The sequence below is a fragment of the Dendrobates tinctorius genome, unplaced genomic scaffold (genome assembly GCF_039654945.1).
Source record: "Dendrobates tinctorius isolate UK_male_01 unplaced genomic scaffold, ASM3965494v1 ptg000197l, whole genome shotgun sequence".
Taxonomy (NCBI): Eukaryota; Metazoa; Chordata; class Amphibia; order Anura; family Dendrobatidae; genus Dendrobates; species Dendrobates tinctorius.
In genome coordinates, this window is record NW_027361864.1 from 5,291,140 (window position 1) to 5,313,774 (window position 22,635).

The 22,635-nt window shown below is 42.0% G+C and overlaps 1 protein-coding gene across 1 annotated transcript; it reads right to left on the reverse strand.

Annotated features, from left to right (window-relative positions):
* Window positions 1-5,021: 5,021 nt before the first annotated feature.
* On the reverse strand, window positions 5,022-17,471 carry LOC141056397 (uncharacterized). The gene is made up of 6 exons (XM_073553179.1): window positions 17,282-17,471; window positions 17,119-17,205; window positions 16,794-16,989; window positions 16,313-16,472; window positions 15,147-16,202; window positions 5,022-5,055 (listed from the first exon to the last, which is right to left on the reverse strand). Exons 1-6 carry the CDS (start codon window positions 17,378-17,380, stop codon window positions 5,022-5,024), a joined length of 1,632 nt encoding a protein of 543 aa, XP_073409280.1. The 5' UTR covers window positions 17,381-17,471.
* Between the last annotated feature and the right edge of the window lie 5,164 nt (window positions 17,472-22,635).

Below are 22,635 nucleotides of genomic sequence, written 5' to 3' on the forward strand. Positions count from 1 at the left end.
AGGGCTCTGCAAATGGAACATGACGCCCGCAGACCATTCCATCAAAGTCTGCTTTCCAAAACGTCATTCCCTTTCGAGCCCTGACGTGTGCCCAAACAGTAGTTTTCTCCCACATGTGGGGTATCAGGGTACTCAGGACAAATTGGACAACAACTTTTGGGGTTCAATTTCTCCTGTTACTCTTGGGAAAATTAAAAATTGGGGACTAAATTATCATTTATGTGGGAACAAAATAGGATTTTATATTTTCACGCCTGGGCATTATAATCTTTAGTGAAACACTTGGGGGTTTAAAGTGCTCACCACACATCTAAATAAGTTCCTTAGGGGGTCTAGTTCCCAAAATGGGGTCACTTGTGGGGGGTTTCCACTGTTTAGGCACATCAGACGCTCGTCAAACGTGACATGGCGTCCGATCTCAATTCCAGCCAATTTTAGGTTGAAAAAGTCAAACAGGGCTCCTTCCCTTATGAGCCCTGCCATGTGCCCAAACAGTGGTTCCCCCCCACATATTGGGTATCAGCATACTCAGGACAAATTTGACAACAAGCTTTGGGGTCCAAATTCTCCTGTCACCCTTGGGAAAACAAAATATTGGGGACTAAATGATCATGTTTGTGGAAAAAATATGATTATTTATTTTCACGCCCGGGTGTTATAAACTTCTGTGAAGCCCTTGGGGGTTCAAAGTGGTCACCACACATCTAGATAAGTTCCCTACGGGGTCTAGTTTCCAAAATGGGGTCACTTGTGGGAGGTTTCCACTGTTTAGGCACATCAGACACTCGTCCAATGCGACATGGCGTCCGATCTCAATTCCAGCCAATATTAGGTTGAAAAAGTCAAACGGGGCTCCTTCCCTTCTGAGCCCTGCCATGTGCCCAAACAGTGGTTCCCCCCATATATTGGGTATCAGCGTACTCCGGACAAATTTGACAATAACCTTTGGAGTCCAATTTCTCCTGTTACCCTTGGGAAAACAAAATATTGGGGACTAAATGATCATGTTTGTGGAAAAAATATGATTTTTTATTTTCACGCCCGGGTGTTATAAACTTCTGTGAAGCCCTTGGGGGGTTCAAAGTGGTCACCACACATCTAGATAAGTTCCTTAGGGGGTCTAATTTCCAAAATGGGGTCACTTGTGGGGGGTTTCCACTGTTTAGGCACATCAGATGCTCGTCAAACTCGACATGGCGTCCGATCTCAATTCCAGCCAATTTTAGGTTGAAAAAGTCAAACGGGGCTCCTTCCCTTCTGAGCCCTGCCATGTGTCCAAACAGTGGTTCCCCCCCACATATTGGGTATCAGCGTACTCAGGACAAATTTGACAACAACCTTTGGAGTCCAATTTCTCCTGTTACCCTTGGGAAAACAAAATATTGGGGACTAAATGATCATGTTTGTGGAAAAAATATGATTTTTTATTTTCACTCCCGGGTGTTATAAACTTTTGTGAAGCCCTTGGGGGTTCAAAGTGGTCACTACACATCTAGATAAGTTCCTTAGGGAGTCTAATTTCCAAAATGGGGTCACTTGTGGGGGGTTTCCACTGTTTAGGCACATCAGACGCTCGTCAAACTCGACATGGCGTCCGATCTCAATTCCAGCCAATTTTAGGTTGAAAAAGTCAAACGGGGCTCCTTCCCTTCTGAGCCCTGCCATGTGCCCAAACAGTGGTTCCCCCCCACATATTGGGTATCAGCGTACTCAGGACAAATTTGACAACAACCTTTGGAGTCCAATTTCTCCTGTTACCCTTGGGAAAACAAAATATTGGGGACTAAATGATCATGTTTGTGGAAAAAATATGATTTTTTATTTTCACGCCCGGGTGTTATAAACTTCTGTGAAGCCCTTGGGGGTTCAAAGTGGTCACCACACATCTAGATAAGTTCCTTAGGGGGTCTAGTTTCCAAAATGGGGTCACTTGTGGGGGGTTTCCACTGTTTAGGCACATCAGACGCTCGTCAAACGCGACATGGCGTCCGATCTCAATTCCAGACAATTTTAGGTTGAAAAAGTCAAACGGGGCTCCTTCCCTGCCATGTGCCCAAACAGTGGTTCCCCCCCACATATTGGGTATCAGCGTACTCAGGACAAATTTGACAACAACCTTTGGAGTCCAATTTCTCCTGTTACCCTTGGGAAAACAAAATATTGGGGACTAAATGATCATGTTTGTGGAAAAAATATGATTTTTTATTTTCACGCCCGGGTGTTATAAACTTCTGTGAAGCCCTTGGGGGTTCAAAGTGGTCACCACACATCTAGATAAGTTCCTTAGGGGGTCTAGTTTCCAAAATGGGGTCACTTGTGGGGGGTTTCCACTGTTTAGGCACATCAGACGCTCGTCAAACGCAACATGGCGTCCGATCTCAATTCCAGACAATTTTAGGTTGAAAAAGTCAAACGGGGCTCCTTCCCTTCTGAGCCCTGCCATGTGCCCAAACAGTGGTTACCCCCCACATATTGGGTATCAGCGTACTCAGGACAAATTTGACAACAACCTTTGGAGTCCAATTTCTCCTGTTACCCTTGGGAAAACAAAATATTGGGGACTAAATGATCATGTTTGTGGAAAAAATATGATTTTTTTATTTTCATGCCCGGGTGTTATAAACTTCTGTGAAGCCCTTGGGGGTTCAAAGTGGTCACCACACATCTAGATAAGTTCCTTAGGGGGTCTAGTTTCCAAAATGGGGTCACTTGTGGGGGGTTTTTGCTGTTTAGGCACATCAGACACTCGTCAAACGCGACATGGCGTCCGATCTCAATTCCAGCCAATTTTAGGTTGAAAAAGTCAAACGGGGCTCCTTCCCTTCTGAGCCCTGCCATGTGCCCAAACAGTGGTTCCCCCCCACATATTGGGTATCAGCGTACTCAGGACAAATTTGACAACAACTTTTGGAGTCCAATTTCTCCTGTTACCCTTGGGAAAGCAAAATATTGGGGACTAAATGATCATGTTTGCGGAAAAAATATGATTTTTTATTTTCAAGCCCGGGCGTTATAAACTTCTGTGAAGCCCTTCGGGGTTCAAAGTGGTCACCACACATCTAGATAAGTTCCTTAGGGGGTCTAGTTTCCAAAATGGGGTCACTTGTGGGGGGTTTCCACTGTTTAGGCACATCAGACGCTCGTCAAACGCGACATGGCGTCCGATCTCAATTCCAGCCAATTTTAGGTTGAAAAAGTCAAACGGGGCTCCTTCCCTTCTGAACCCTGCCATGTGCCCAAACAGTGGTTCCCCCCACATATTGGGTATCAGGGTACTCAGGACAAATTTGACAACAACTTTTGGGGTCCAATTTCTCCTGTTACCCTTGGGAAAATAAAAAAATTGTTGCTAAAATATTGTTTTTGTGACTAAAAAGTTAAATGTTCATTTTTTCCTTCCATGTTGCTTCTGCTCCTGTGAAGCACCTGAAGGGTTAATAATCTTCTTGAATGTAGTTTTGAGTAGCTTCAGGGGTGCAGTTTTTAGAATGGTGTCACTTTTGGGTATTTTCTGCCATATAGACCCCTCAAAGTGACTTCAAATGTGAGGTGGTCCCTAAAAAAAATGGTTTTGTAAGTTTTGTTGTAAAAATTAGAAATCGCTGGTCAAATTTTAACCCTTATAACTTCCTAACAAAAAAAATGTTGTTTCCCAAATTGTGCTGATGTAAAATAGACATGTGGGAAATGTTATTTACTAACTATTTTGTGTCACATATTTCTCTGTTTTAAGGGCATACAAATTCAAAGTTTGAAAATTGCAAAATTTTCAAAATTTTCGCCATATTTCTGTTTTTTTCATAAATAAACGCAAGTTATAGCGAAAAATTTTTACCACTAAAGTGAAGTACAATATGTCACGAGAAAACAGTCTCAGAATCGCCTAGATCCGTTGAAGCGTTCCAGAGTTATAACCTCATAAAGGGACAGTGGTCATAATTGTAAAAATTGGCTCGGTCATGAACGTGCAAACCACCCTTGGGGGTGAAGGGGTTAAATATAATAAAGGAAATCAGTGAATTATTTGTGATTGTGTCTTTTTCTGGCTTTGATGCAGCAGGAAGAATACAGAATGCTCCACCTTGTACAGTCTTCATCCTAAACAAGAGACAGAAGCGCCACATGGATTTGTGGCAAAAGTTGGAGAGAGAGTAGTCTGAATTGAGTTGGGAAACATTTGCACTTTCCTCTCAGTCATTGAGCTGAAGCTGGCTAGCCGTGAGTCAGTTCCAAACTTGACAACTTTGCATCTGTAGCAGCACAGTAATTCAGGTGCTTGTTACTTCTTTTGCTTCCAAGTCACAAGCTGACCAGTGTTGATGGGAACACACTTGCGTTATTTCAAGCAATGCTTTGTGAAAGCAGCACATGGCTCTTATCTCAGACCTTCCCCAAGGCTAGCTGAGGAGTAACTATAGTACTCTGTAAGGAGCCTCAGCACCAAGCTTCTCTCCACATGACTACCTCACTTTTCTTATGGCTATTTAAACCTTATTCTGGTAGGATCCACTTAACCTATGGAGACAACTTTTATCAAGAAAAAAGACGGCGCACAAGATGGTGAGTTTTTGCTATTGTATTATAATAGTCAAAATAGTGTACAAAATTAAAAACTGATTTGGCCAAAGCTGCAAAAAATATTCTACTCCTTGGTTCTGGATTGCACATGCATGCAAATTAGATTGCATGAGAACCAATGCATTTTTTATCTGATTTTGCTTACGGATGTCAGAGCACTAAAATGCTTGGATTCTCTTCACTGTAACCAATCCATCCCTAAGGTCCCGTGCACACATTGAGTATTTGGTGAGTTTTTTTTACCCCAGTATTTGTAAGCCAAAACCAGGAGTGGATCGGCCAGAGGAAAAGCATAATAGAAACATTTGCATCACTTCTGTATTTTTCACCCACTCTTGGTTTGGGCTTACAAATACTGGGGTAAAAAAAACTCACCAAATACTAAATGTGTGCATGTGGCCTAATGCTCGGATGCTCACTTGGAAAAACTAGTACAATGGGAGTCAAAGGGAAATCTGAGCTTTACTCCGGCAGATCCTACAAAGAGATTTGAGTTTCTGACAAAATGTTGAAATGGATGTAAAAACTGCTGAATCGAAGGAGAACAGCATGGGGACGAACTCTGGAAGCAACTCTGTTCCCATATCGCTGCTGAGAGCAATGCTGTCACACTTTTACTTCACTTTAATAACTGACAATAAAACATTCAAAATCGAAGCGAAATTAGAGTTTACAGAAAAAAAAGTTAAAGAACATTCTTTCCTGTATAATGACTTGTAGATAAGACAAAATTTTAAAAAGGATTTTAAACAAACATAATTTAAGTAAATGAAAATTAGACCTTTTATTAAAAAAGTGGAAATTTCATTGTAATTTATGAAGGATGCAAGAACTGCCAAAATTGGATGTCAGAAGGACTCTGATATACCCTGTATTAGACATAAAGGATGGCCTTGTGAACATTCTGTTCAAATAGCCATGTAGTGGTACTCCTAAACTCATAAAAGCTATGCACAAAGTGCAAAGCCTGCCGAAAATTACAAGTAGAGTCATCCATTCAACCTTCAAGACAACATCTCGAAGGCCTCATTCAAATAATGAGAAAGCTTAGTTGTGGTACTCCTACACTCATAAAGGCTCTGCACACAGAGCAAAGCCTGACCCAAATTACAAGCAAGGTCATTCACAGACCCTTTAAGTGAACAACTAGAGAGCCTCATTCAAACATTCAAAATTAAAAATTGACTTTATGTGCTGCTGTCCTCTGGTGGTTGTCTCAGTTGTCTGATGGGAATTTTTTCAACATATTTTCCGCAATGACCATCTGGTATAGCACCATTTTATTAGACTTGTCATCCTCAGGAAGGAGATATGCAAAGTTCTCATTATAGTGTGGGTCTAGCAGAGTGAACAGCCAGTACTCTTTTTGTGCCAAGATGAATATAATGTGAGGGCCACGGGAAAGGTAGTGGTTCATAAAGTTTACGATATGTGACAAGATCACTGCAGCCAACACTCCTCCTAAATTTCCTGCCTTCATATTCTTAACTTTTTTTTGAAGACAGGGACAACATTTGCCCTTCTCCAGTCTTCTAAGACTTCTGTTTTCGAGCATTTTTCAAAGATTCTGGCTAGTGGTTCTGCAATTTCCTCTGCTATCCTCTTACCCTAGGATGTAATTCATCTCTACCAGGAGATTTAAATTCATTTCAATTAGCTGTTTCCTCACAATGTCTCTGTTTATGGAAAGTGTGGATTCCTTTATCTTCGATAGCACCAGGAAGATGAATTGATGTTACAATTGCTTTCTTAGAGAACACAGTAGCAAAATAGGAATTTAATATTTCGGCTTTCTGAACATCATTTTTGACCACTTAACCATATTCATCCTGTAAAAATCCTATAGCATCTTTAACTTTTCTTTTGCTTTTGACATAAGCCCCAAATCTGATTTTATTGCTCTTGGTCTCCCTTGCAAGCCTCACTTCACTGCTGGCTTCACTTTTCTAACCCTTGCCCTGCATTCACTACATACAGAAAGGTATGGGAAGTACGAGTTCTTCTTAGTTGCATATTATTCATCCTGTGATTAAACAGGAAAATTTTGTTTCTACTTTTATTTGATCGTTCACTTTTTTTGTTGATCCAAATTGATTGTATATTTATAATTTTTCAATAAAAACAGATTAAATATAATAAAGGAAATCAGTGAATTATTTGTGATTGTGTCTTTTTCTGGCTTTGATGCATCATGAAGAATACAGAATGCTCCACCTTGTACAGTCTTCATCCTAAGCAAGAGACAGAAGCACCACATGGATTTGTGGCAAAAGTTGGAGAGAGAGTAGTCTGAATTGAGTTGGGAAACATTTGCACTTTCCTCTCAGTCATTGAGCTGAAGCTGGCTAGCCGTGAGTCAGTTCCAAACTTGACAACTTTGCATCTGTAGCAGCACAGTAATTCAGGTGCTTGTTACTTCTTTTGCTTCCAAGTCACAAGCTGACCAGTGTTGATGGGAACACACTTGCTTTATTTCAAGCAATGCTTTGTGAAAGCAGCACATGGCTCTTATCTCAGACCTTCCCCAAGGCTAGCTGAGGAGTAACTATAGTACTCTGTAAGGAGCCTCAGCACCAAGCTTCTCTCCACATGACTACCTCACTTTTCTTATGGCTATTTAAACCTCATTCTGGTAGGATCCATTTAACCTATGGAGACAACTTTTATCAAGAAAAAAGATGGCGCACAAGATGGTGAGTTTTTGTTATTGTATTATCACAGTCAAAATAGTGTACAAAATTAAAAACTGATTTGGCCAAAGCTGCAAAAAATATTCTACTCCTTGGTTCTAGATTGCACATGCATGCAAATTAGATTGCATGAGAACCAATGCATTTTTTATCTGATTTTGCTTACGGATGTCAGAGCACTAAAATGCTTGGATTCTCTTCACTGTAACCAATCCATCCCTAAGGTCCCGTGCACACATTGAGTATTTGGTGAGTTTTTCACCCCAGTATTTGTAAGCCAAAACCAGGAGTGGAACGGTCAGAGGAAAAGAATAATAGAAACATTTGCATCACTTCTGTATTTTTCACACTCTCTTGGTTTGGGCTTACAAATACTGGGGTAAAAAAACTCACCAAATACTAAATGTGTGCATGTGGCCTAATGCTCGGATGCTCACTTGGAAAAAGTAGTACAATGGGAGTCAAGGGGAAATCTGAGCATTACTCCGGCAGATCCTACAAAGAGATTTGAATGGCTGACAAAATGTTGAAATGGATGTAAAAACTGCTGAATCGAAGGAGAACAGCATGGGGAAGATCCCTGGAAGCATCTCTGTTCCCATATCGCTGCTGAGAGCAATGCTGTCACAATTTTACTTCACTTTAATAACTGACAATAAAACATTCAAAATCGAAGCGAAAAAAAGGTAAAAAACATTCTTTCCTGTATAATGACTTGTAGATAAGACAAAATTTAAAAAAGGATTTTAAAAAAACAATTTAAGTAAATGAAAATTAGAATTTTTATTAAAAAAGTGGAAATTTCATTGTAATTTATGAAGGATGCAAGAACTGCCAAAAATTGGATGACAGAGGGACTCTAATATACCCTGTATTAGACATAAAGGATGGCCTCGTGCACATTCTGTTCAAATTGTCATGTAGTGGTACTCCTAAACTCATAAAAGCTATGCACTAAGTGCTAATCCTGCCCAAAATTACAAGTAGGGTCATCCATTCAACCTTCAAGACAACATCTGGAAGGCCTCATTCAAATAATGAGAAAGCGTAAGCTGGAGTCACACATAGCAATCTCGCTAGCGAGATCGCTGCTGAGTCACAACTTTTGTGACACAACAGCGATCTCACCAGCGAGATCGCTGTGTGTGACAGCGATCAGCGACCGGCCCCCCTGCCGGGATCGCTGATCGCTGTAAGAAACCTCTGGACTTTATTTTCATCGCTGGTCTCCCGCTGGCCAGCACGCATCGCTGTGTGTGACAGGCGGGAGACCAACGATCAGCTGTAAAAAATAATAAAAAAATAAAAAATATTGTTATTCTCACCTTCCGACGTCCCGCGCAGCCATTCAGCCTCTCTCCACGCTCCCGGTCCCAGTGATCCTTTGCACGAATGACCACGAGATGTCGCACTCCTGCGAGACCGTGACATTCTTGCTGTCATTATCGCAAAGGATCACTGGGAACAGGAGTGTGGAGAGAGGCAGGATGGCTGCGCGGGTCATCGGAAGGTGAGAATAACAATATTTTTTATTTTAATTCTATTTTTTTACAGTGATGGCATCAGCGCTAGTGAACACACAGCGATGCCGCGCATGCGGCATCGCTGTGCTAATCGCTGGTGAAACTGTGTGACAGCTCACCAGCGATCACATAGCGACTTACCAGCGAACCTGACACGTTGATATCGTTGTCGGGATCGCTGGTAAGTCGCTATGTGTGACTCCAGCTTTAGTTGTGGTACTCCTACACTCATAAAGGCTCTGCACACAGTGCAAAGCCTGAGGCAAATTACAAGCAGAATCATTCATAGACCCTTGAAGGAAACAACTAGAGAGCCTCATTCAAACATTCAAGATTAAAAAATCACTTTATGTGCTGTTGTTCTTTGGTGGTTGTCTCAGTTGTCTGATGGGAATTTTTTCAACATATTTTCCACAATGACCATCTGGTATAGCACCATTTTATTAGACTTCTCATTCTCAGGAAGGAGAAATGCAAAGTTCTTATTATAATGTGGGTCTAGCAGAGTGAACAGCCTGTACTCTTTTTTGGCCAAGATGAATATAATGCGAGAGCCACGGGAAAGTAGTGGTACATGAAGTTTGCCATATGTGACAAGATCCCTGCAGCCAACACTCCTCCCTAATTTCCTGCCTTCATATTCTTAACTTTTTTTTTGAAGACAGTGACAACATTTGCCCTTCTCCAATCTTCTAAGGCTTCTGTTTTCGAACATTTTTCAAAGATTCTGGCTAGTGGTTCTGCAATTTCCTCTGCTATCCTCTTACCCTAGGATATAATTCATCTCTACCAGGAGATTTAAATTCATTTCAATTAGCTGTTTCCTCACAATCTCTCTGTTTATGGAAAGTGTGGATTCTTTTATCCTTCGATAGCACCATGAAGATGAATTGATGTTACAATTGCTTTCTTAGAGAACACAGTTGCAAAATAGGAATTTAATATTTCGGCCTTCTCAACATCATTTTTGACCACTTAACCATATTCATCCTGTAAAAATCCTATAGCATCTTTAACTTTTCTTTTGTTTTTGACATAAGCTCCAAATCTGATTTTATTGCTCTTGGTCTCCCTTGCAAGCCTCACTTCACTTCTGGCTTCATTTTTCTAACCCTTGCCCTGCATTCACTACATACAGAAAGGTATGGGAAGTACGAGTTCTTCTAAGGCTAGTTTCACAACTGCTTTTTTTTGCAGCGCGTTTTTCCCGCAAAAAAACGCATTGAAAAAACGCATACAAATGCATACAAACGCTGCGTTTTTTTCAAGCATTTTTATGCGCATGCAGGAAAAAAACGCAGCGTTTTTGTGCGTTTGTATGCGTTTTTTGTGCGTTTGCGTTTTTTTACAGATTTTGGAAAAACCCCACAAAAAAGAAAAAACAACCATTCAACAACACACAAGACCAATGGGACTTCATTGTGGGTGTGGTATGTTAATATATAGACCCTGTATACAGTATTCTTCACATTTGCTTGATTCTTCTCGTGACCATGGATCTACGCTGGAAGAGTTTTCACTTCAACTTGGATTTGGACATCGCGATGGCTCAGGCGTATGCAGTTGCTTGCCATGAACAAAGGAAGAGAGAGAGGCAGCGAAGACGGCGGCGTATGTGGATACATCCGATTGTTGAACTCCGGGAGAGCCGTGGGGCATACCACACCCTCTACAGCGAGCTCCAGTCAAACCCGGAGAAATTTACAGATTATATCCGGATGTCCCACGAAAGTTTCATGGATTTGCTTGCTCGTGTCCAACAATCCATCCGGAGACAGGACACACAGCTCCGTCGTGCGATTCCTCCTGAGGAACGGCTACTGGTGACTTTACGGTATGTTTTAAAAACCAAGGGGTGCGGTCTGATGTTTTTTTTTTTAAATTTAGTATTCAAAACCTTGGGTAATTAGTTTTCGTGAATGTACTAATATTTTATTTTATAGTTTTTTAAAATAATATACATAAATATTAATTTTACTTCTTTGTCTGTTCACAGATTCCTGGCGACTGGAGAAACCCTATCTTCACTACACTTCCAGTACCGTATTGGAATCTCTACCTTGTCTGGAATTGTTGCTGACACCTGCCGGGCTCTCTGGAATGTTCTTTGTCCAGAATTTATGCCCCTGCCCACCGCTGAAAAGTGGATGGAAATTGCTGACAAATTCTGGACAGTATGCAATTTTCCCAACTGTTTGGGAGCTGTTGATGGTAAACACATACGGATCATCAAACCCCAAAGAACGGGATCTGAGTACTATAATTACAAAAAGTACTTTTCAATAGTACTCATGGCCATTGCGGATGCCGGATGTACAGTCATGGCCAAAAGTATTGACACCCCTGCAATTCTGTCAGATAATATTCAGTTTCTTCCTGAAAATGATTGCAAACACAAATTCTTTGGTATTATTATCTTCAATTAATTTGTCTTAAATTAAAAAACACAAAAGAGAATGAAGCAAAAAGCAAAACATTGATCATTTCACACAAAACTCCAAAAATGGGCCGGACAAAAGTATTGGCACCCTCAGCCTAATACTTGGTTGCACAACCTTTAGCCAAAATAACTGCGACCAACCACTTCCGGTAACCATCAATGAGTTTCTTACAATGCTCTGCTGGAATTTTAGACCATTCTTCTTTGGCAAACTACTCCAGGTCCCTGATATTTGAAGGGTGCCTTCTCCAAACTGCCATTTTTAGATCTCTCCACAGGTGTTCTATAGGATTCAGGTCTGGACTCATTGCTGGCCACCTTAGAAGTCTCCAGTGCTTTCTCTCAAACCATTTTCTAATGCTTTTTGAAGTGTGTTTTGGGTTATTGTCCTGCTGGAAGACCCATGACCTCTGAGGTAGACCCAGCTTTCTCACACTGGGACCTACATTATGCTGCAAAATTTGTTGGTAGTCTTCTGACTTCATAATGCCATGCACACGGTCAAGCAGTCCAGTGCCAGAGGCAGCAAAGCAACCCCAAAACATCAGGGAACCTCCGCCATGTTTGACTGTAGGGACCGTGTACTTTTCTTTGAATGCCTCTTTTTTCTCCTGTAAACTCTATGTTGATGCTTTTGCCCTAAAAGCTCTACTTTTGTCTCATCTGACCAGAGAACATTCTTCCAAAATGTTTTAGGCTTTTTCAGGTAAGTTTTGGCAAACTCCAGCCTGGCTTTTTTATGTCTCGGGGTAAGAAGTGAAGTCTTCCTGGGTCTCCTACCATACAGTCCCTTTTCATTCAGATGCCGACGGATAGTACGGGTTGACACCGTTGTACTCTCGGACTGCAGGGCAGCTTGAACTTGTTTGGATGTTAGTGGAGGTTCTTTATCCAACATCCGCACAATCTTGTGTTGAAATCTCTTGTCAATTTTTCTTTTCAGTCCACATCTAGGGAGGTTAGCCACAGTGCCATGGGCTTTAAACTTCTTGATGACACTGCGCACGGTAGACACAGGAACATTCTGGTCTTTGGAGATGGACTTGTAGCCTTGAGATTGCTCATGCTTCCTCACAATTTGGTTTCTCAAGTCCTCAGACAGTTCTTTGGTCTTCTTTCTTTTCTCCATGCTCAATGTGGTACACACAAGGACACAGGACAGAGGTTGAGTCAACTTTAATCCATGTCATCTGGCTGCAAGTGTAATTTAGTTATTGCCAACACCTGTTAGGTGCCACAGATAAGTTATAGGTGCTGTTAATTACACAAATTAGGGAAGCATCACATGATTTTTCGAACAGTGCCAATACTTTTGTCCACCCTCTTTGTTATGTTTGGTGTGGAATTATGTCCAATTTGGCTTTAGGACAATTCTTTTTGTGTTTTTTCATTTAAGACAAATTAAATGAAGATAATAATACCAAAGAATTTGTGTTTGCAATCATTTTCAGGAAGAAACTGAGTATTATCTGACAGAATTGCAGGGGTGTCAATACATTTGGCCATGACTGTATGTTTGTAGCAGTGGACATTGGAGCATTTGGCCGTGGTAATGACTCACAGGCTTTTAAAAACTCAGACATGGGCCGGAGGTTGTATGGCAACCAATTTAATTTCCCTATGCCACGGCCTCTTCCTCACACCGAAGCTCCGCCACTGCCCTTTGTAATGGTTGGCGATGAGGCTTTTCAAATGTGCGGAAACTTACTGAAACCCTACTCCAGCCGGGACTTGGACCACACCAAAAAAATATTTAATTACAGGCTGACCAGGGCCAGAAGAACTGTCGAGTGTGCTTTTGGGATTCTTGTCTCCAGATGGCGAATTCTGGGCACGGCCATTAATCTTAAACTTGAAACAGTCGATGAGGTGGTGAAGGCCTGTGTGGTTCTACATAACTTTGTGATGGCTAAAGAGCACCCGACCTTTGAACTGGACGATGATGCTCCTAACCCATTGCCTGAATTCACTCAGCACACTCTCAGGTCATCCGTTGAAGTTGGCCAAATGAGGGACCAATTTGCGGCCTACTTTATTTCTGATGTAGGACGGGTGCACTGGCAAGATGAAATGGTGTAATGTTTTTGTTTGTTTATGGTAATAAAAAACCTTATTTGATACCATTACTGAGTGCACTATATTTTTTAAACTCCAATTAAATAAAAAACTTCCCATGTATAACTGAATTTTTTGATGTTCACACACCTGGGCAGGTAAATACACATATGAGTTAAAATGCAGCATTGCTAGTCTGCGTGAAATATATTGGAACGAGCAAAGCTGCAGGCCATGAATCAGGAAACCAATTTTTTTCAAGAGAAAATTGTCCAACTAGTTGAAACCCAACCCCAATGAAAGTCCATGGGGAATACAAGTCAGCATTGAGTGGATGAATGTAATCTGCTCAATTCCAACTTACAAGTTATTACACTAGGCCTTGGAATGACTATACTAGGCCGTGGTATTTCAAATATGAGTATAGTAGGCCTTGGGCCTACTAGTATAGTCATATGTGAAATACCACGGCCTAGTATAGTCATACCAAGGCCTACTCGATTTTTACCAACTAGGATCTTGTTTCACGAAAAACAAACTGGTGAAACTTGACAAGTTTCACCAGTTTGTTTTTCATGAAACCAGATTCTAGTTGGTAAAACTAGAGTTATTACACTAGGCCTTGGAATGACTACACTAGGCTGTGGTATTTCAAATATGAGTATAGTAGGCCTTGGGGCTAGTAGTATAGTCATATGTGAAATACCACGGCCTAGTATAGTCATACCAAGGCCTACTCGATTTTTACCAACTAGGATCTTGTTTCACGAAAAACAAACTGGTGAAACTTGACAAGTTTCAACAGTTTGTTTTTCATGAAACCAGATTCTAGTTGGTAAAACTAGAGTTATTACACTAGGCCTTGGAATGACTACACTAGGCCGTGGTATTTCAAATATGAGTATAGTAGGCCTTGGGGCTAGTAGTATAGTCATATGTGAAATACCACGGCCTAGTATAGTCATACCAAGGCCTACTCGATTTTTACCAACTAGGATCTTGTTTCACGAAAAACAAACTGGTGAAACTTGACAAGTTTCAACAGTTTGTTTTTCATGAAACCAGATTCTAGTTGGTAAAACTAAAGTTATTACACTAGGCCTTGGAATGACTACACTAGGCCGTGGTATTTCAAATATGAGTATAGTAGGCCTTGGGGCTAGTAGTATAGTCATATGTGAAATACCACGGCCTAGTATAGTCATACCAAGGCCTACTCGATTTTTACCAACTAGGATCTTGTTTCACGAAAAACAAACTGGTGAAACTTGACAAGTTTCAACAGTTTGTTTTTCATGAAACCAGATCCAAGTTGGTAAAACTCGAGTTATTACACTAGGCCTTGGTATGACTATACTAGTCCGTGTTATTTCACATATGACTATACTAGGCCTTGGGTTGGTTTTTAACATGTATTTACCCATCAGTGTGTGTGAGCGGCGCAAACAACATTAATGAAACTTTGTAATGGTGAACCACAAATGTAAATTTATTTTTAATCACAAAAATAAACCAAAAAATTATTTTTTCCGGCGTTTGGGGGCAGATGGTTTCAATTTGGGGGTGTGCAGGGAATATGCAACACTTGCAGTTGAAGACGGTGTTTGAGGGGAAGGGGCAACAAAACTTGTGGGGGAAGGTAGTCCAGTTAAGGGAATTAAACAAGGAACACTTGGAGGAGAGGAAATCTGTTCAGGTACATTAGTTGTAATGGCATGTCGCCGTAGGCTTGTGTGCCTGGACCGACTTTGGCCCAATGCCCGCCTTGATAGATTTCGCCTTGAACTAGGGGCAAATATTGAGTGTAGGTCCCCCGTCTGCTGGTGTGGCTGCTGCTGCTGAGGTGGCTGCTGCTGCTGCTGAGGTGGCGGCTGCTGCTGAGGTGGCTGCTGCTGCTGCTGAGGTGGCTGCTGCTGCTGCTGAGGTGGTTGCTGCTGCTGCTGAGGTGGCTGCTGCTGCTGCTGAGGTGGCTGCTGCTGCTGCTGAGGTGGCTGCTGCTGAGGTGGCTGCTGCTGCTGAGGTGGCTGCTGCTGCTGCTCTTCGTTGGCAGTGCTCGTCCTTGCAGGAGGACTGGTGGCGGCAGTGATGGTCCAGGTTTGCGGAGTGGTGGTGGCAGGGCTACTACATGTTGTTGTAGCGGCAGGGCTGTTCCATGTTTGCCTAGTGGTGGCTGAGCTCCACGCATGCATGGGAGTGGCGGTGGTGCTCCAGACAGGAGCAGCGCTTGCCATGGTGGTGTCGGTGAAGTGACCAGCTGCACTCAGACTTGTGGTGGTGTAATGGTGGGTGTCCTGGCTTTGAATAGAGGTGTCCGTGCAGTGGTATGCAGCACAAGTCGGTAGTGAGGTGAAGCGAGTCAATGGTGGCACAGGTGGAAATGACACCACTGACTGCTGACCGTACCGATTATGCTGCATAGCCTGCAAGAAAGCATTGTTGCAGGCCTGCAGCACATTCAGCTGTTGCTCAGGACTAAGGTGTTCCGCCATGCCCTTTTCAATCTTACTAAAAAAATGGTGTGCTGGTCTGTTGAGGTCGGCCTCCAGACGGTCAAGGCGCTGTTCTACAGAATTGAAGCGGTGTTCAAAGTGGTTAAAACCACGTTCCATGAGTGCAAAACCGCTTTCAACTCTGTCGGACAGTGACTTGAGGCTGGAATTAAAGGCCTCGCTCAAATGCATAAACTCGGGCAAGACATTCCTGTCCAAGGCCCTCTGCCGCTGGCGGGTAGTGCCCGCATAACCAGTGGCAGAGACCTGGGACAGGGGAACACCTGATGGCCCAGCTTCCTGGTCACCAGCTGTGTGTGTGGCTGACCTGCAAGGTGCTTCCTGGCTGTCGGATGGCTGGGACGGGTCAGAGGACGTCCGAGGAAGGACCGCTCCAGGGCCAGGTTGCAGGGTGCTGCTCCAGGTGCTGTGGAAGAAAGGAAAATCATTACTACCATGCCTTTACAAGAAGCATCAGCTGTGGATTAGAAAAACACAGATTAATAAAAATAAAAACCCAAAATTTATAATACTTACGATCTCGTGGCAAGGACTGGTCTTAGGAACTGCAACGCGTGATAGTGACGGTATCTAGTTCTGGTCCTTGACGCAGATCCACTGCGAACCTGGCCCTCAGCACGAACATCACTGTTGAAGCGGTCCTTGATCGAACGCCAACGTGTTCGGACTTTGTCCACTGTTGGTAAAAAAAAAACAGTGCCGTCAAGGACAACAGTCACTGTGGCACAATATAGCAATACAATACTCAAAGCAGTCACTGTAGAGCCCGATGACACTGTTGGGTTTCCTGCTAAAATATACCTAGCAGGAAACCCAACAGTGCCGTCAAGGACAACAGTCACTGCGGCACAATGTAGCAATACAATACTCAAAGCAGTCACTGTAGACCCCGATGACACTGTTGGGTTTCCTGCTAGAATATGCCTAGCACGAAACCCAACAGTGCCATCAAGGACAACAGTCACTGCGGCACAATACAGAGCAGGGAAATACTCACTAAACGCCTTTTTGGAGGATGCTGTGGCGCTGTCCCAGCCATCCATCAACGCTGCGGCCACCTCATTCCATAGCCGCCGGGTCACCACAATGTCCTTGTACAGCCGGTCACGGCTGTCCCACAACGGCGAACGCTCCTGGACCAGGCTGATGAGCTGCTCATTATCCAGGTAGACGTCTTCATCCCGTTGTGGAACCTAGACAAAACACATTCATTAGAATAATCAAATTTAAATTGAATAAAAAGTTACAAAAAAAAGAAACATAAAAACGAGTAAAAATAGAAGATAAAAAATAAAGAACATTACAAATCATATGATACATACATTCCGTATCACCACCGGGACTTGGCTTCGCTGCTCCTGCTCTTCGCCCTCACTAGTCCCGTCCGCAGAAGATGATGATGACGATGTCTTAAAAAAGTTGAAAAAAACGTAAGAGATTTGGAGAAGCAGCAGATATACTTACCAGATGCACGAAAATAATCACCTCACGGTCTGCTTGCGCCAATTCCTGCCGCGATGGGGAATACTCGGATTCTGAAGACATACTGCATGTAAAAATAATAAAAATCATTAGTACATACATAATTTAAAAGGACAGGCATATAATGTAATATACTCACATTCTTCGCTGATAGAAGATGGGTTCCTTGTTGACTGTCTGCTCTCCAATCTGTCAGTGTAGTAGTGGCAGAGTTTTGGCAGGCACCTCCTATATAGACTTTTTTTTTTTGACTTTAGAAGATTATAACTAGTACAACAAGTGGACACCACCAAAAAAATGCAGCGCTAAAAAAACGCATGCATGCGCATGCCAGTGCGCACGTATGCGCATCCATAGGCTATAATGGCCATTTTTAGCGCAAAACGTGCGCATACGTGCGCATGCGCTTTTTTGCAGGACCAAAAAATGCAACATGCTGCGTCTGTAAAATACAAACGCACACCCCAAAAAAACGCAGCGCATGAAAATCGCATACGTGCGCATGCCAGCGCGCAGGTATGCGCACCCATGTTAAATATAGGGGAAAAAACGCATGCGCACGTATGCGTTTTTTTCCAGCGCAAAAAAACGCAAATGTGAAACCAGCCTTAGTTGCATATTATTCATCCTGTGAATAAACAGGAAAATTTTGTTTCTACTTTTATTTGATCATTCACTTTTTTGTTGATCCAAATTGATTGTATATTTAAAAATTTTCAATGAAGACAGATTAAATATAATAAAGGAAATCAGTGAATTATTTGTGATTGTGTCTTTTTCTGGCTTTGATGCAGCAGGAAGAATACAGAATGCTCCACCTTGTACAGTCTTCATCCTAAACAAGAGACAGAAGCGCCACATGGATTTGTGGCAAAAGTTGGAGAGAGAGTAGTCTGAATTGAGTTGGGAAACATTTGCACTTTCCTCTCAGTCATTGAGCTGAAGCTGGCTAGCCGTGAGTCAATTCCAAACTTGACAACTTTGCATCTCTAGCAGCACAGTAATTCAGGTGCTTGTTACTTCTTTTGCTTCCAAGTCACAAGCTGACCAGTGTTGATGGGAACACACTTGCTTTATTTCAAGCAATGCTTTGTGAAAGCAGCACATGGCTCTTATCTCAGACCTTCCCCAAGGCTAGCTGAGGAGTAACTATAGTACTCTGTAAGGAGCCTCAGCACCAAGCTTCTCTCCACATGACTACCTCAGTTTTCTTATGGCTATTTACACCTCATTCTGGTAGGATCCATTTAACCTATGGAGACAACTTTTATCAAGAAAAAAGACGGTGCACAAGATGGTGAGCTTTTGCTATTGTATTATAATAGTCAAAATAGTGTACAAAATTAAAAACTGATATGGCCAAAGCTGCAAAAAATATTCTACTCCTTGGTTCTGGATTGCACATGAATGCAAATTAGATTGCATGAGAACCAATGCATTTTTTATCTGATTTTGCTTACGGATGTCAGAGCACTAAAATGCTTGGATTCTCTTCACTGTAACCAATCCATCCCTAAGGTCCCGTGCACACATTGAGTATTTGGTGAGTTTTTTACCCCAGTATTTGTAAGCCAAAACCAGGAGTGGAACCGTCAGAGGAAAAGCATAATAGAAACATTTTCATCACTTCTGTATTTTTCACCCACTCTTGGTTTTGGCTTACAAATACTGGGGTAAAAAAAACTCACCAAATACTAAATGTATGCATGTGGCCTAATGCTCGGATGCTCACTTGGAAAAAGTAGTACAATGGGAGTCAAGGGGAAATCTGAGCATTACTCCGGCAGATCCTACAAAGAGATTTGAGTTTCTGACAAAATGTTGAAATGGATGTAAAAACTGCTGGATCGAAGGAGAACAGCATGGGGACGAACTCTGGAAGCATCTCTGTTCCCATATCGCTGCAGAGAGCAATGCTGTCACACTTTTACTTCACTTTAATAACTGACAATAAAACATTCAAAATCGAAGCGAAAAAATTTAAAAAACATTCTTTCCTTTATAATGACTTGTAGATAAGATAAAATTTAAAAAAGGATTTAAAAAAAAGCATAATTTAAGTAAATGAAAATTAAAATTTTTATTAAAAAGTGGAAATTTCATTGTAATTTATGAAGGATGCAAGAACTGCCAAAAATTGGATGACAGAGGGACTCTGATATACCCTGTATTAGACATAAAGGATGGCCTCGTGCACTTTCTGTTCAAATTGTCATGTAGTGGTACTCCTAAACTCATAAAAGCTATGCACTAAGTGCAAAGCCTGCCCAAAATTACAAGTAGGGTCATCCATTCAGCCTTCAAGACAACATCTGGAAGGCCTCATTCAAATATTGAGAAAGCTTAGTTGCTGTACTCCTACACTCATAAAGGCTCTGCACACAGTGCAAAGCCTGAGGCAAATTACAAGCAGAATCATTCATAGACCCTTGAAGGAAACAACTGGAGAGCCTCAGTCAAACATTCAATATTAAAAAATCACTTTATGTGTTGGTGTCTTCAGGTGGTTGTCTCAGTTGTCTGATGGGAATTTTTTCAACATATTTTCCACAGTGACCTTCTGGTATAGCACCATTTTATTAGACTTCTCATTCTCAGGAAGGAGATATGCAAAGTTCTTATTATAATGTGGGTCTAGCAGAGTGAACAGCCTGTACTCTTTTTTGGCCAAGATGAATATAATGCGAGGGCCACGGGAAAGTAGTGGTACATAAAGTTTGCCATATGTGACAAGATCCCTGCAGCCAACACTCCTCCCTAATTTCCTGCCTTTATATTCTTAACTTTTTTTTTTAATTAGCTGTTTCCTCACAATCTCTCTGTTTATGGAAAGTGTGGATTCCTTTATCCCTCCATAGCACCATGAAGATGAATTGATGTTACAATTGCTTTCTTAGAGAACACAGTACCAAAATAGGAATTTAAAATTTCGGCCTTCTGAACAACATTTTTGACCACTTAACCATATTCATCCTGAAAAAATCCTATAGCATCTTTAACTTTTCTTTTGCTTTTGACATAAGCCCCAAATCTGATTTTATTGCTCTTGGTCTCCCTTGCAAGCCTCACTTCACTACTGGCTTCACTTTTCTAACCCTTGCCCTGCATTCACTACATACAGAAAGGTATGGGAAGTACGAGTTCTCCTTAGTTGCATATTATTCATCCTGTGATTAAACAGGAAAATTTTGTTTCTACTTTTATTTAATTGTTCACTTTTTTTGTTGATTCAAATTGATTGTATATTTAAAATTTTTCAATAAAAACAGATTAAATATAATAAAGGAAATCAGTGATTGTGTCTTTTTCTGGCTTTGATGCAGCAGGAAGAATACAGAATGCTCCACCTTGTACAGTCTTCATCCTAAACAAGAGACAGAAGCACCACATGGATTTGTGGCAAAAGTTGGAGAGAGAGCAGTCTGAATTGAGTTGGGAAACATTTGCACTTTCCTCTCAGTCATTGAGCTGAAGCTGGCTAGCCGTGAGTCAATTCCAAATTTGACAACTTTGCATCTGTAGCAGCACAGTAATTCAGGTGCTTGTTACTTCTTTTGCTTCCAAGTCACAAGCTGACCAGTGTTGATGGGAACACACTTGCTTTATTTCAAGCAATGCTTTGTGAAAGCAGCACATGGCTCTTATCTCAGACCTTCCCCAAGGCTAGCTGAGGAGTAACTATAGTACTCTGTAAGGAGCCTCAGCACCAAGCTTCTCGCCACATGACTACCTCACTTTTCTTATGGCTATTTAAACCTCATTCTGGTAGGATCCATTTAACCTATGGAGACAACTTTTATCAAGAAAAAAGATGGCGACAAGATGGTGAGTTTTTGCTATTGTATTATCATAGTCAAAATAGTGTACAAAATTAAAAACTGATTTGGCCAAAGCTGCAAAAAATATTCTACTCCTTGGTTCTGGATTGCACATGCATGCAAATTAGATTGCATGAGAACCAATGCATTTTTTATCTGATTTCGCTTATGGATATCAGAGCACTAAAATGCTTGGATTCTCTTCTTTTTTTTTTAAACATCATTTTTATTGATTTTGTAATGAAGTTGCATATTACAAGTTATAAACTTTGCATTGAATTGTTACAAAGAACATATTTAACATGCTTATCACCTAAGCCTGAATAGGAGCAAAAATAAACTTAACAAATATAAAATTATCAAACCCCCTTACCTCCACATTTTCATACATTACATTGACTGAAATCCGACACCTTATCCTCCATATAGCTCATATAACACATTTCAGTTTACCCAGATTACCACTCACATCCTCTAATAGATACCAATCCGAATACACAAAGACGCTCGTTAAGTCTGGAATTTCTCTGGTGGTCAGTGACGTTTCTATAAACAGTCTCCATTTTTAAAAAAAAATTTTCGTCATTTTATCTTTCATGGAATCATAGAATCGTAGAGTTGGAAGGGACCTCCTGGGACATCTGGTCCAACCCCCTGCTCAAAGCAGGATTCGTTAAGTCATCCCAGTCAGATGTCTGTCCAGCCTCTGTTGAAGACTTCTATTGAAGGAGAACTCACCACTTCTCGTGGCAGCTTGTTCCACTCATTGATCACTAACTGTCAAAAGTTTTTTCTAATGTCTAATCTGCGTCTCCTCCTTTTCAGTTTCATCCCATTGCTTCTAGTCTTTCCTTGTGCAAATGAGAATAAAGTTGATCCTTCTATAATGTGACAGCCCTTTAGATATTTGCAGACAGCTATTAAGTCTCCTCTCAGTCTTCTCTTTTGCAAACTGAACAATCCGAAATCCTGCAACCTTTCCTCATAAGCACTGGCGTAGCGTGGGGGGGGGGCGGGGGGGGCGGTCCGCCCCAGGCGGCATGTGTGTGGGGGTGGCGCGGCAGCAGCAATTCCACCCTGCAGTGCAGTGCAGCGGCGGGCAGGGAGCGATGCGATCACGGCAGCTCCGCTGCCTGCAAGAGTGAATAGCAGGAACGGAGCGGCAAGGGTCCGTCCTGCTTCCTGCCCGGAGGCCGCGCTTCCTGTTTCACACAGAGGAGTGCCGCAGAATGACGTCATCATTCAGCGGCCGCTGCTGTGTGAGGGAGGAAGCGCTGGCGATGCTGCGGACAGGTGAGAGGAGAGAGGTGGTGTCTTGTGTGTATGTATGTGTGTATGTATGTATGTATGTCTCTGTGTGTGTATGTCTGTGTGTATGTCTGTGTGTATGATGGAGCAGGCAGTGATGGGAGTGATGGTCTAGAAGGCAGTGATGGGGTGAAGGAGCAGACAATGATGGGGGTGATGGAGAAGGCAGTGATGGGGTGATGGAGCAGGCAGTGATGGGGTGATGGAGCAGGCAGTGATGGGGGTGATGGA